The 11,941-nt window shown below is 41.7% G+C and overlaps 1 protein-coding gene across 1 annotated transcript; it reads right to left on the bottom strand.

Annotated features, from left to right (window-relative positions):
- Positions 1-8,169: 8,169 nt before the first annotated feature.
- Positions 8,170-9,537, bottom strand: LOC139471998 (A disintegrin and metalloproteinase with thrombospondin motifs 9-like). The gene has a single exon (XM_071254506.1). The coding sequence runs from the start codon at positions 9,535-9,537 to the stop codon at positions 8,170-8,172; it is 1,368 nt and encodes a 455-aa protein (XP_071110607.1).
- Positions 9,538-11,941: the final 2,404 nt, after the last annotated feature.

Here is an 11,941-nt window from a genome sequence, read left to right as displayed (position 1 = left end):
CCGATTTCGACCAAATGAACTGATAGGGTATAATGGTATATGACATGATTTATTTTACATGGTGTTTATGGATCTTGTTGATGGTAATTCTTTCAATACAATTTCTTCGTCTCAACCTTTGGTATATGTTTCTGGCAAGCCTTAACACTTCCAAGATTTCATAATTGTTTTTGTTCTGTTTGGTAAGGCATTGCGCCTGATTATCTTAAAGTTTTCAGATGTTTGTAAAAGGTTCAGAAATATTCAAGTCCTGCTTGTAATAAGACTTCAGCACCACCATGTACTGGTAATATCTGTGTATTGATTTATAATGGTTGTGTTTGTTTAAGAGACAAATAAACATTCTGTTTTCAGTGAAGAGCTAGGTTGCCTGTGGATTTCACCCCCTAAATTGAATTTGGACCGGAACGCTCAGAATGAGGTTTCAAATGTTAAATTTATGTTAAATGTTATAAATCAGTCTGTTTGTGTCCTTTCTATTTCAATTTCTCCATGACAAAACTAAACACGAACTCTTGAGGGTTAGCTGAGGCGGCATGGGTTGTCCAATATTTGAGTGGGTTGGATCTGAATTCAGGGACTGCCTCCGTGGTCTTGTGGTAGAGCGTCCGCCTGGAGAGCGTAAGCTCCGGGGTTTGATCCCCGGCCGCGTCATATCAAAAGACGTTAAAAGGTAGATCTTGTTGTAAGTTGTGCCCTGTCTGGCGCTCGGCATTAAGGGGCTAAAACAAGGACTGGTCGGCTCGGAGTCAGTATATTGTGTCTGAGTGGGGTATTCATGTTAAACTGCCGCATATCTCAGTGGGCTAGCACTATAAATGGGCATCGGTCTGGACTAGTTAGTACAAGCAGCCACACACATGCAGGTCGTTAGATAAGTGCAATAATCTTGGACGCGACGTTAAACCCCATTTGACCTCAATTTTGAATTCAGGAAACTCCGATAATAGCCATAAAACTAAGTACGGCGCTGTATAAGCTGAAACACTGTGTCACAGAACTTATTACTTAAGTCGCTTATACACTAACGAGCAAAAGGACCTGCACCAAAATTGAATATATAGAATTTGGATTCGATTTAAAAATATTGTTACTTAAAACTTTAAATCTCATCGGACCCGTGAAGATTCCGGGGTAGAATAGGTCTTCAGGAACCCATGCTTGGGTTAAAAGTCGTAAAAGGCGACCATGCTTGTCGTAAAAGGCGACTAACGGGATCGGGTGGTCAAGGCTCGCTGACTATGTTGATGCATGTCATCGATTCCAATTACGTGGATCGATGTTTTATGATGTAAATCACTGGATTGTCTGGTCCAGACATTATTTACAGACCGCCGTCATATAGCTGGAATATTGCTGAGTGCGGCGTAAAACAACAAAATAAACAAAAAATAAATCCCATCGGAGGATTGGAGCTGGCACGGGTGCAACTGAAAAGTTTGTTGTTGCTTTTGTTCAATGAACTGCGTGCAAAATGGATTCGCTAATGCACGTGCAGCATGAGTATAAAACAGCTCACCGTATTCGTAATTGCTTCAGGAGTCAAGAAGTCAGAATTTTAACGATCAAAGACGTCGACTGTAATTTATCAACTCTCCTACCCTGAATTCCTTGCGACCAGCCTAATAATGCAATGAATTTTCAATTCAAGGTACCGCTTACTTAAGAAATAAAGTTTGCTCTATCCACGTGTAGTGAAATAATGTATAGTTTTGCCATGAAATATTATAGTTAAAGCATGAGGACTAAGCCACGTAGTTTATACGTGGAGGCCAATGAGCCTTCCCTCAAACAATGCCGTTTAAAAGTATCCCTTCAGCACATAACTAAATTACGTACAAACCTATATCTAATCCAGCCTTTTCGTTGCGTGTTTCATACTTGTATGGATGAACTGTTCTGACTGTTTTGTCGAAACAAAATCCAAGCTTGGGATTTGGATCAAGCCTCTTATTACAGATCTCCGTACCGGCTTGTGTCTACTCCTTCTCCCTGGCAATTCGTCAGGCCTTGAGTAGACCTTTCTCTCAAAATCGGACACAAATCAAATAATATGTCCACAGGAATATGTGCAATTACGAACTAAACATGACGCTCATCGTTCAATTTTAACAGATGGATCCAAGGATGGTGACAAGGTTTCAAGTGCCACTGTCGATGGACATAAATTATATCTTCCAGGATACCTGACAACAGTTCTATTTTCACTGCTGATACATACATCAGCAAACAAAATATAAGCAGTTGATGATCTTCTGATTCTCTTTCCTGTCTTCAGGCACTTTATTTATTTATTTTGGGATCTATCCCCAATGCTTCTATACTCAACAACTAAAGTTCCTGTGACACCAATATTTTAGAGTATTTTTCAAACAAGTAAAGTTTGGTCTTCAGTATTGTAGTACATGTTTTGAATCGAGTTACAAAAACACAACTGCTACAGAAAAGCATTCATTCCATGCAAAAGTTAACTTTTATGCAAGCCCCATGCATTTCACTGCCCATGAATGGGTATAAAAACATGTGCGTTAATGGGACTCCAAATGCATTGTTTAGCATCGTGCTGACAACAACCACTCAGAAAAACAACAAAATTACGCAATTATTCAACATTACGAAATGCCACGCATGTCCGAAAATGAGCGTCTGCGAGCCATTGGTATGCTTGAAGCAGGATCGAGTCAACGTGATGTTGCAAGACAATATAACGTCCACAGAAACACCATTTGGTGTTTATGGCAACGTTGGCAACAGACAAATGCAGTCAGAGACCATCCTCGGAGTGGCAGGCCACGCGTAACCAATAATTGACAAGACAACTGGATTCGAACAACACACCTACAAAATCGATTCCAGCCAGCAACAGTGACAGCGAGAAGCATCCCTGGCCTTCGACGAATATCTTCACAAACCGTACGTCGCCGCCTCAGATGTGCAGGGATTGTCGCCAGAAGACCCGCCAGACGTCCCATTTTGACAGGAAACCACCGTCAAGCATGTCTGCAGAGTCTACGCTGGACGGCCATACAGTGGGGACAAGTTCTATTCACTGACGAGTCTCGTTTTCACCTCAGCCACAGCGATGGACGAATTCGAGTGTACCGACGTCGAGGTGAACGTTACGTCAATCATTGTGTTATGGAAGAAGATCGGTTCGGGGGCGGCAGCGTTATGGTATGGGGTGGGATTACAGCAAGACAGAGGACCCGTTTGGTAGTGGTCGAGGGAAATCTCAATGGACAGCGCTACCGCGACGAGATCATCGGCCCTGTTGTTCTACCGTTTTTGCGTCGTCATGGCCCAGGCATAACCTTTCAACATGACAACGCCCGGCCTCATATTGCGCGACTTGTTCGGGATTCTCTTCAACAAAACAATGTGATTGTCATCCCCTGGCCGGCTCGCTCCCCGGATCTCTCACCAATCGACCACATGTGGGATGAGATAGATCGGCGCCTTCGACGTCAACCACGTGTTCCACAGACACTCAGGAACTTCGAAACATGCTCCAGCAGATATGGACAGATATCCCACAGGACTGTGTGCGACGCCTGGTCCATTCCATGAGACGAAGAAGTGTTGCTTGCATCGCAACCAGAGGTCGACACACACGCTATTGATTTGTAAATTGACATTTTGGCATGTTCATGTTTTTTTTAGGAAATCACGCATTTTCTGAAGTCAGTATGTCAAATTAAACCATTTGAACACTTACAGGAGTCTTTTATATGTGGCAAACCGAAATCGTTTCAGATTTGGTAGTGAGTGAGTGAGTGAGTTGGGTTTAACGCCGCTTTTAACAGTATTCCAGTTATATCACGGCTTGTCAGCTTAATGTGGGAGGAAAGCCCGAAGTGATGCAGGTCTCAGACGTTTACCACTTCGGTGAAACCCACGAGCACGGGTATGGTGCTGACAAACCTAGAAACATAATTGGGGCGAACCGGGATTCGAACCCACAATCATAGGTTTCTGACGTGTCCAGGGGACGCAACTCTGCACAGCGAATCGCGGCGCCTTAGACGACTGGGCCACCCGTGCCCCCTCAGATTTGGTAAAAAACATAACTTTGCATTAAATCTTATTCAATGTCACAGGAACTTTTGTTCAGTATATTAATACTTGACATTTTAGAATTGTACAATGACCTCTCTAGTGGCCAGGTCTCTGCTCTTCTGATAGTTGACCCTGGTTTTAAACCCTCTGTCGGAGAGTATATCAGTTAATGCAAAGTGGAAAAACCCAAGTAGGTATAAACAAACTTCATGGATTAAAACAAATTGTTGGATATACCTACTAGGGATGTCATTCAAGACATGATGAAGTTGTACTACGGCGATGACGAATTGGCCATACACGTTTTACTCATGCATATTTATTGTCCCTTGTGATCAGAGAATAAAGGGCAAGCATGTTTTGTTTAAAGGGCAAGTAAAGTGAAACAAACGATTGCGATTTTGTTGCGAATGTTATTTTTTCTACATTCATTAAGTTAATTTTAGAGAGAGCGAGTGAGTTAGTTGGAGATTACTGATGACGGAGCCACTCAGCGAGTTAAAGTAGTGTTATAGTGCAAACCATTTCAATACTTTTATTTTACATTTCATTTATCTAAATACCTAACTGGTTCAATGTGTTTCCAAGTGCACCGAAATTCTATGCCCTTTGTCTGTTCAATATATTCAGCAAACATTCGGCGTTCCCCTCTTATCATAAGCCCCTCCGGGCAGTACCCTTAATATCCAGCGCTATCTATAAATTTTAATTAACACCTCCTAACGTCGCCGGATCTTACGTATATACATACACGTGGGACAATGACCTTGCCACACGTTATGTAATACCTCGCTCTACAAAACCCGACTGACATGGTCAGTAAGGGGGACAGCCTAGAGACAGCCTGGAGACAGCCTTGAGACAGCCTGGAGACAGCCTTGAGACAGCCAGAAGATCGACTCGTGTAAGTGACAGAACGGTTCTCCCACCCGGGAAGATTGGCCACTCGGTCCCGGTGTGCGTTCTGTCACGTTCTTATTAACATGTACCCTTTCGACTTATTCCAAACCATCAACAATAAACATGGCTGCTGTCGTCTAAACTTCACCCCTGAGTTTTGTCTTCCGTCATCACCCTGAGCTACCATCCGAGGGCCGAAACGTACGCCCTTGGACAGAAGTGTAAAATCATTGTCCCCCTGACAGTGGCACGTGAGTCCGAGTAAAGTATATAAGATCGACTAGTGCTTAAGTATACTACCCAAAAGAAGTTAAGGATCACCCGATTCTTTCATAATGTTAAAGTAAATCTGTCATGACATGAGAGATTAACTATAGTAATATGACAGAATAGAGTTGATCCTTAACTTCTTTCGAGTAGTATATATTGATTGTAGTTTGTTTTCTTAATATTGTTTAGCATTGCATACAGGCACTGGTATCCAAGGTGATGCATAAATCCTGCTGGGAACCACACAGGAAGCAGAAGCAGCGTAGGTCCACATGACAAGATGGTCTAGTTTGGTTGCTTGCGTCACCAGAGAATAAAGCCTGATTTTAATTTATACCAAATAATCTACTGAAAAATGACTTGTTTTAATATTGATCTGGTTTCTTTTACACCTAAACTGTCATACTTACCTTACTGTTTTACTGTCCTTTGTCCACAGGTATTTAATGATTATTACCTTGTTATAGTCGCGCTATGGCTGTAATATTGCCGATGCGATGTAAGATTGTAACTCATTCACACACCTTGGCCAGCTTACTCTCCTGACATGTCGCCAACTGAACACCTCCTGGACCAGATTAGGTCTGGACTAGGTCAAAGTCTGGGCATATTTTTGTGAATTTATGCTTTATAAAGTTGATGTACCCGGAATCGTATCAGGAACGATGAAATCCCCACTGAAGATCCGGGTTAGTTTTGGTCTTCAGCAACCCATGACTGCTTGTCGTAAAAGGCGACTAACGGGATCGGATGGTCAGACTCGATGATCTTGTTGATCTGTGTCTTCGCATCCCAATTAGTCGGTGTAAATACTCATTTTCATAACAAAATACCTTCTAAGATGGTTATCTTTTCCCTCAATTCCTCCATCCAGGGAAAAGGCGCTTAAAGGGACGTAATTTATCATAATATGATTGGTCTAAAGTAGATGACACTTTTTCACACCTATAAATACAACGAGGTCCAAACCGGGTCACTCTGCTAGTCCAAGGGTCAGAATCAACCAAAGGGCAGATAATTCAGCACAAATGTTCCCCTTTGTCCCTGACGTTCATTAAACTTTGAACATAGACTGAAACACAAATTGCGATAACCGCGAACTTGGGATTGAGATTTCTGTTCAGACGTTATTCTCTGAAAGGGGAGCCAAAAACCCACAATTCACTATTTTTCAAAATACCCATAATATCCAGTGAAAGAGTTCTTGTTTTCAGTTTTTACGGGATACAGAAATATTGTTTTTGAGGATTTTCGGGGACACATTATTTGTTCCACTGAAATCCTAAAATCCTGAGTCATTGAGTCCGACCTCCCGACTATTCGCTAAATATAGGTTGCTTGGGACCTATCCTAGCCCGGACTCCCGCCAGCTAGAGTGGTTTGCGATGAACGTACGTTCTATTCAGGTTTGTTTTACAAATACCACTTTCGCTCGTCACGCCGAAGACCCGGGTTCGATTCCCGACATGGGTACAATGTGTAAAGCTCATTTCTGGTGTCCCCGCCATATTGCTAAAAGCGGCGTTAAACCATACTCGGTCGGTACAAATACCACTTCACATCCTGGGAAACTAACAAATTAGAGGCCGTCCAACAGAACCTTTGAGCCCGCTTTAAATTCGTAATATAATATCTTTGTAGTTAACGAGAAAAGATTGCAATATTCTTATAAAAAACATGTCAAGAATAATACCTTCACAGAATGCTTATTTATTAATTAACACAAACAAAATATGGACAACAATACGAAATCAGTGACATCGTTCAGCACAATAATGCAACACAGGCCCCGCCCATTCTATTGTCAGCCAATCAGAAAATAGTCCATTGTTAACCAATCAAATGTCACGAAATCGCATGCAATTGTGTATATTATTTTTTTTACAAAAAACAGACTCCGACCATTCACAGCCGCCTCTTGAAGAGTCAAGAATTCATTTCAAATCACCACACAATTTACATTGTGATTCCATAAATTAAAAGGTTATACACACTTCCTATTGAATTATATCTTCGGATAAACACTAACTAAAGAAAGTGGTATGCACTTCCGGTTTAATGTCTTCACTCCAAGTATAGAAAAACATATGTCCAATGAAGTACATCTTCAAAACAGAAAAAGAAGACAATTTCACGTACTTCCAGTTTAATGACTTCACTTCAGGTGACAAGCCATGCTTGCCGTAAAAGGTGACTATGCTTGTCGTAAAAGGCGACTGACGGGATCGGATGGTCAGGCTCGCTGACTTGGTTGATGCATGTCATCGATCCCAATTGCGTGGATCGATCATCATCATATTAATCCCTGGATTGTTTGGTCCAGTCTCGATTATTTACAGACCGCCGTCATATAGCTGGAATATTGCTGAGGGTGGCGTTAAACAACAAACCAAACCAAACCTTCAGGTGAAGGAAAACACATCAAATGAAGTACAGCTATGAAACAGAAGATTTCCCATGCCTCTAGCTACATTTATAAGAGCATATGTGCACTTCCGGTTTAATGACCTTGAACCTCAAGTTCAACAAATCACATGCTTGATTATTTCTGGGAGAAACATGGGTGACAGCTCTTGAAAACACAGGGGGTTGCGTTCAGTACAGGACAACACACCTGTGCACATGTGGCTGCAATACATGACTGTGTCAATTCATTCATTCGGCACTGTCATATTTCCATCTCTTCCGAAATTTGAAGAAGGGGATGTCTGGTAACCATTTTGCAAATGATGATGACGTCATTTCCGCTGTGCCAAGCCCCAAGAGCAAGCCTTTTACACCAGCGGGGTGCAGATACTCTACCATCGTTGGCAGAAGTATATGGACCTCGGAAGGGATTATATTGACTCTGTCAGATAATTCGATGGGATCAATAAAAGAATATCATGAACTTGTATTCCCCCGTGGGAAGCTTTGGTTTGCGCGTGTCATCTATTTCGATTGTTACGGAGACAAACAGATCGGTATTGTTGCGCTGCTCGAGTTCGGGCTGTAGAAGTTGTCCAGGACGTACTTGATTTCGTCATTACCTGGGTAACAGTAGGTGCAGTCGGTCACGCATTCACCGTTGATGATGCGGTTATTGTCGGACCTTTCGATTTTAACGTTACCTTTCCCGTCATGGATGAACCATTGTGTTTCAGGGGAGATAACCAGGCCAGTAAGACCAGTGTCCACTTTGAATTGTCTCCCTTTGCGTCCTTCGCATGACGGGTCGAGGCTGCAGTCAAAGGCCCCTGCGTATTCCGATACTCCGCATTTACTGCCGTTAGCAAATGAATCATCCCGAAGTCCGTCCAGTTCAGTTGTCATTGTATCTATATTGTCAATTCGGATTTTGTCATAGCGAAGAGAGACACACGATTCGAACATATCATTTCGACACCTGGTGTCTGTGTAATCAGAGAATGTTTCACGTGGTAATGTCACATAGTGACGTAGAATTCCCGATTTCATCCCACTACAGAATATCTTCACGGGCACATTGTGGAATATCTGCGGAAACAGCCAGAACTCGCCGTCACCGTACTGCCAATTGCAATCTCTGACCTCGGAGCAAGACCGTTGCATTCGAACACATTTCATACTCGACCATGTTCTATCCGCTAGACACGTGACCTTCCCGATCTGTCCTTCAGTAGGAGAACATGTGATGTCGGGACTGGAGCCGACTGGCCATTGGTCAATGCTATCGGTTGATCCCATTATGGAATTGGCGATTGTTGGGAGACCTTGACATCCGATCTCACAGCTGTAGTCGGACCATGTTCCATTTGACTGGCAGACCGCTTCGCCGCTCTTCAAATACCCATCTGCGCAACTGTAGCTCAGAGTTGCACCAACGTCATATCCGGTTGTGTTGGGTGAGAATGCACCATTTGCAAGACTTAACGGATCACTGCACTCAACTGAACAAGAAGTAGATCCGATTTTGTGAATCCTACACACAGAGGTGTCTGGACATGTGTGATTCTGACAGGCTCCGATGACACGTCCTGGCCACTGGTCAATGTCACTGACCACAGTGTTCTCAACACCTACAATGTTGCTGGTCACACTACCGGAAGTAGACATCTCATTCAGCTGACATTCCGACCTGTCAAGGGCGACGTTGAAGGACTTGCATCGTCTTCTCAACAGACACTGTTTGGCACAGTCGATGATGCCAGTCCTCTGTAGAGTTAAAAATGTTGAGCCCAGGAGAGCTGTGTTCTTCCGTACAGCATTGATATTTCCAATATCGGAACAAAAGTTCAGAGCATTTGTTGTATAACAAATCACCGAAATAATAAAACATTGCCAAATCCCCATTTCTAGAACTCGACAAAATGAGTTTTTACCCATACACATCATAACCATAAGTAACCGTCTTGCTTTCACGAGTAGATCATATTCTGACGGCTTACGCATGTTCAATGTATTCTCTGATACAAAAGACGTTCGATAAGAACAAGATAACTGATATCTCGAAGGCACGTTGATCGTTGCATGATGTTTGAGGGGGATTAGTCCTTATTTGAAAACAATATTGTCACGAATATCCTTCAGATCAATATTCTCAAAGCACTTGTTTGTATTGTTGCGTCTTAATCGATCATATGTTTCAAGGCAGAGAGTTCAAACTTTTTCGTTTCGATTTGATATTACCATCTTCTTTTTGTCAAACAACGCATGGGGATTAACTCTTTAAGAGCGACGTTTTTTTTTATCGTATCTCATGTTGGACAGAAATATACATGTAGATGGAAAATAAAATTTTATACAAAGTATCAACTTTAATTTTTACAACGTTGTTATCTTCATTACAGATATGTTAGTTTTCATATTTCTAGTATATCAAAGCTGCAATCTCATTAAAATCAGACCTTAGTTCTCGCTACCGCTAAACAAAGATCTGAGGACATCCCATTAGGGGTCACGTCAGAACGACCTTTCATCCGACCAATCAGTGCGTCGCTTACCAGATTATGAAAGTGACAGTCGGAATGTGATTTCTAATCATGCAATCTCTAAAACTTTAACACAGGGTATTCCGAACAATAGCAACGTGTTTAACGACTGAATCCTTACAATCTAGACCATATATTAGCCAATCCAGAATAATCGAGAATTTGTCAAAATATGTTTCGAAGCGAAGTCGCCAATTTGAAATTTGTGCTGTAAGCTGCCTTCTGATTGGCCATTCCTTTTGTCGGTGAAAGTTCGCGCAAGGTCGGTCTGACGTGACCCTTAATGGGATGTCCTCAGATCTTTGTTTAGCGGTAGCGAGAACTAAGATCTGATTTTAATGAGATTAATCAAAGCTGTTACTTTCGGAAATAACTCACCATTAAGATGAATAAATACTAAACAGTGTTCGTGTGTTTCAAGTGTTCCCGCATAACTATATCATATATAAATGAAATGATTTTCTGGTTTTATAATTATTTTGGGGAAATTCTGATCCCTGAGAAATAGTTACAATGGCCACCGTCCCAAAAGGTATCGCGTGAGAATTGGTTGTTTTTGTATCCTTGGTGTACTGTATTTTAACTGGTGTGATTCGGTTCAGATGTATCGGCATGGGGTACAGACCGATGAGATTTCTGATTGTGACACGGAACCGTTCAATGATTCGATTCACTCTGTCACACGGTAGCTGGTCGATTGAGAAACAATAGGTTTCAAAGATCTCAGCTATTTTCAGTGAGGTAATACTATCTTATTTAAAACAAGCAAAGACTTTCAAAACGATGAATCGATCAGATATTATTTTCTGAGAGTATTTATATCGTCGCATGGTTTAGTACTTGCTTCAGACACCATCCACACTCAAACTTCAATATCGTTCTCTTATTCATTCTTATGTTGTAGCCTTTTAACTCTTGTGTTTTTATCATGTAAACATCGAAGGCTCAAGCTCGTATCTTAACTCCTTTAAACTGGGATGCTCTAAACCTCATTTCATACAGAAAGACGGCTCGAACTCTCACGCGTAATACATAATCTTTTTTTAAATGAAAAAATATGATCTAAATATTGTCTTTTCCTGTGCACAATAGAAAGCTATAAATGGGGTAAGTCATAAGATGTGTACGTACCTAGTACAGTATATCATTAGATATAGTTGACTTCATAAGATATACACAGTCGAAATAATCAGATAAAGGGTATATAAAGCAATGTACATCATAAGATAAAACCTATACATAATATTTCATAACATAAAGCGTATATATACAGACTCCCTATATGAAGGCGCATTGAAGAGTACTTCATAAGTTAAGACACGTTCGTTATGTTTCGACCGCCTCCGTGGTCTAATGGTAGAGCGGGGTTCGATCCTCAGCCGCGTCATACCCAAAGACGTTTAAAGATGGTACTTGTTGTTACCCTGTCTGGCGCTCGACATTAAGAGGCTAAAACAAGGACTGGTCGTCTCGGAGTCAGTATACTGTGCCTGAGTGGGGTATTCATGTTAAACTGCGGCATGGTATCTCAGTGTGCTAGCACTATAAATCGGCATCAGTGCGGACTAGTACAAGCAGCCACACACACGCTATATAAGTGCAATAATCTTGGACGCGACGTTAAACCCCATTTCACCTCACCTCGTTATGTTTCACCATGTACATGTAACTATAACTACCGTTTCCAAATTGGCTTATAATAGAGTAACAGATTTGGTATACATGTATATCGTTGTCTTCAGTTTATATGTTTTGGATCAAATAAG

The sequence above is a fragment of the Haliotis cracherodii genome, unplaced genomic scaffold (assembly GCF_022045235.1).
Source record: "Haliotis cracherodii isolate W230 unplaced genomic scaffold, xgHalCrac1.p SCAF_23, whole genome shotgun sequence".
NCBI lineage: Eukaryota > Metazoa > Mollusca > Gastropoda > Lepetellida > Haliotidae > Haliotis > Haliotis cracherodii.
Note: the sequence above shows the minus strand (reverse complement) of the source record. Positions and strands in the feature narration are given on the sequence as shown.